This window comes from Ceratosolen solmsi, unplaced genomic scaffold (assembly GCF_000503995.2).
Source record: "Ceratosolen solmsi marchali unplaced genomic scaffold, CerSol_1.0 scaffold61, whole genome shotgun sequence".
Classification (NCBI taxonomy): domain Eukaryota; kingdom Metazoa; phylum Arthropoda; class Insecta; order Hymenoptera; family Agaonidae; genus Ceratosolen; species Ceratosolen solmsi.
The window spans coordinates 289,503-291,188 of record NW_011948435.1 but is presented as its reverse complement, the minus strand read 5'-3'; the positions used below and the strand labels follow the sequence as shown (position 1 = coordinate 291,188).

Here is a 1,686-nt window from a genome sequence, read left to right as displayed (position 1 = left end):
TTCTTATAAATTGCAGTAATGAAAATCAATATAAATGATTTTCGTCATGGTATGTAGAACATTTAAAATGCTTAAATTTCAAAGCTGATTTGACTAACAACTTGTTCATGTATTCAATTCAAAAACGAAATTCGAAATCGATACGCCGTAAATCGTGTTTCACGAATAAATTAGAATTGTTTATGCTCGATATCTAGTTCCTTTTATTTAAATTTAATCATTACTTTATTTAATCATTGCTTAATGTTAAGTAAAACTTATTAGCACAACATATTTTTGACACATACTTTATCATAATGATTGTAACATTGAAACATTTTGTTAATACAAATCTAATACTAGAATGTCAATAAGACTTTTTAATATTAATAATATTCATAATATTTTGATTAAAACTAGCTTTAAAATGATTTCATAATGTTCACTTATATAAATGCAATTAAAGTATTTTAGCACCGCTATTTTAAAGGTAAATTAGTACCGATTATGAAATTCCAACTCAATGTCTTGCGCAATTTTTTTTTTTCTTAATTCAGTCATATTATCGTAGATTATTATTTTGTCAATCACAAACGGATCAGAAATGAAAATAAAATATCTCGACATCAGTCTTTGCTGAAATGAGCAAGCATTTAACGTATAAAATGGCAGTAGCCTGCTACCACAAATCAAGCATTACAATGCTACAAAATTTCATCGGGTATACATTTACGTTAAAAACTTTCAGCGTGAATAAGGCAATATTATATAACTCCTTGAAAACTTAATCATTCTTAAGTTTGACGGAATCAATTGATTGCTAAACGTACAATTGTAGACACTGAATTAATTTAAGAAACGATTAAAAAAAAAAACAAAAACAAAAAGAAAAGAAAAGACAAAAAAAAAACATCAAAAACAAAATCGTGTTGATCGTTATAGATCTAATATTTCATAGAAAATAGTAAATAGAAACAAATATTGACATTCGACAAAAAAAAAAAAAAAAAAAAAAAAAAAATAAATAAATAAAAAGAAAAAGAAGGAAAATAATTAGCTGCTCTATATTTTTCATAAACGAACTTTCAGATCTTCCATCCGCTGCTTTATTCTTCGACGCATCTCTTTGTATCTGCAAAATGCATGACAGTAAAAATAATGCTAATCGATTATTATTTCACAAATTATAATAATAACTTACCTCTCCTTTAATATTGATATTTGCCGTTCTTCCTCGAAATGATAACGCTGCAGAATATTGTGACATTCAGCCAACGATAAATTGAGAAACTGAGCAACGTCAGAACTAATTTCTGGAGTTGAAAGTTTGTCAACCAGAAATAGTCGGGCAATGTTCTCATGAGGTCCTAGAACTACTCGAACTTCTAAAGGATACTCGTCTTCCCTCAATCTGCGCTGCTCTATTTACCAAAAAATCAATACGAAAATTTGCATCGCATCGGCTGAACTTAAAATCGATCAAAAGTCAAAAGTCTAAAGTCAACAGCTAAATGAACGACTTGATAGGCGAGAATTGAGAGGGAAAGTATAAAAATCGACGTAGTAATAATGTCGATTATCGATTAACGATTATATAGTCAGTCAGTCAACTATTGATAGATAAAAAGTTTTTAGTTACACGACGGGACAACTCAACATTTATCAACGCACTCGTGCGCGAAAAGAAATATATAAATTATGTATACG

At 28.6% G+C, this 1,686-nt stretch overlaps 1 protein-coding gene across 1 annotated transcript in view; it reads right to left on the bottom strand.

The window, feature by feature from the left end:
* Window positions 1–1,009: 1,009 nt before the first annotated feature.
* The window catches only part of Rassf (Ras association family member), a 4,506-nt gene continuing 3,829 nt past the window's right edge, over window positions 1,010–1,686 (bottom strand). Inside the window, exons 7-8 of the mRNA XM_011502916.1 lie at window positions 1,181–1,400; window positions 1,010–1,111 (exon numbers count right to left, since the gene is read on the bottom strand). Of these exons, the coding sequence (XP_011501218.1) occupies window positions 1,051–1,111; window positions 1,181–1,400 (281 nt within the window). The 3' untranslated portion in view covers window positions 1,010–1,050. The remainder of the gene's footprint in view (window positions 1,112–1,180; window positions 1,401–1,686) is intronic.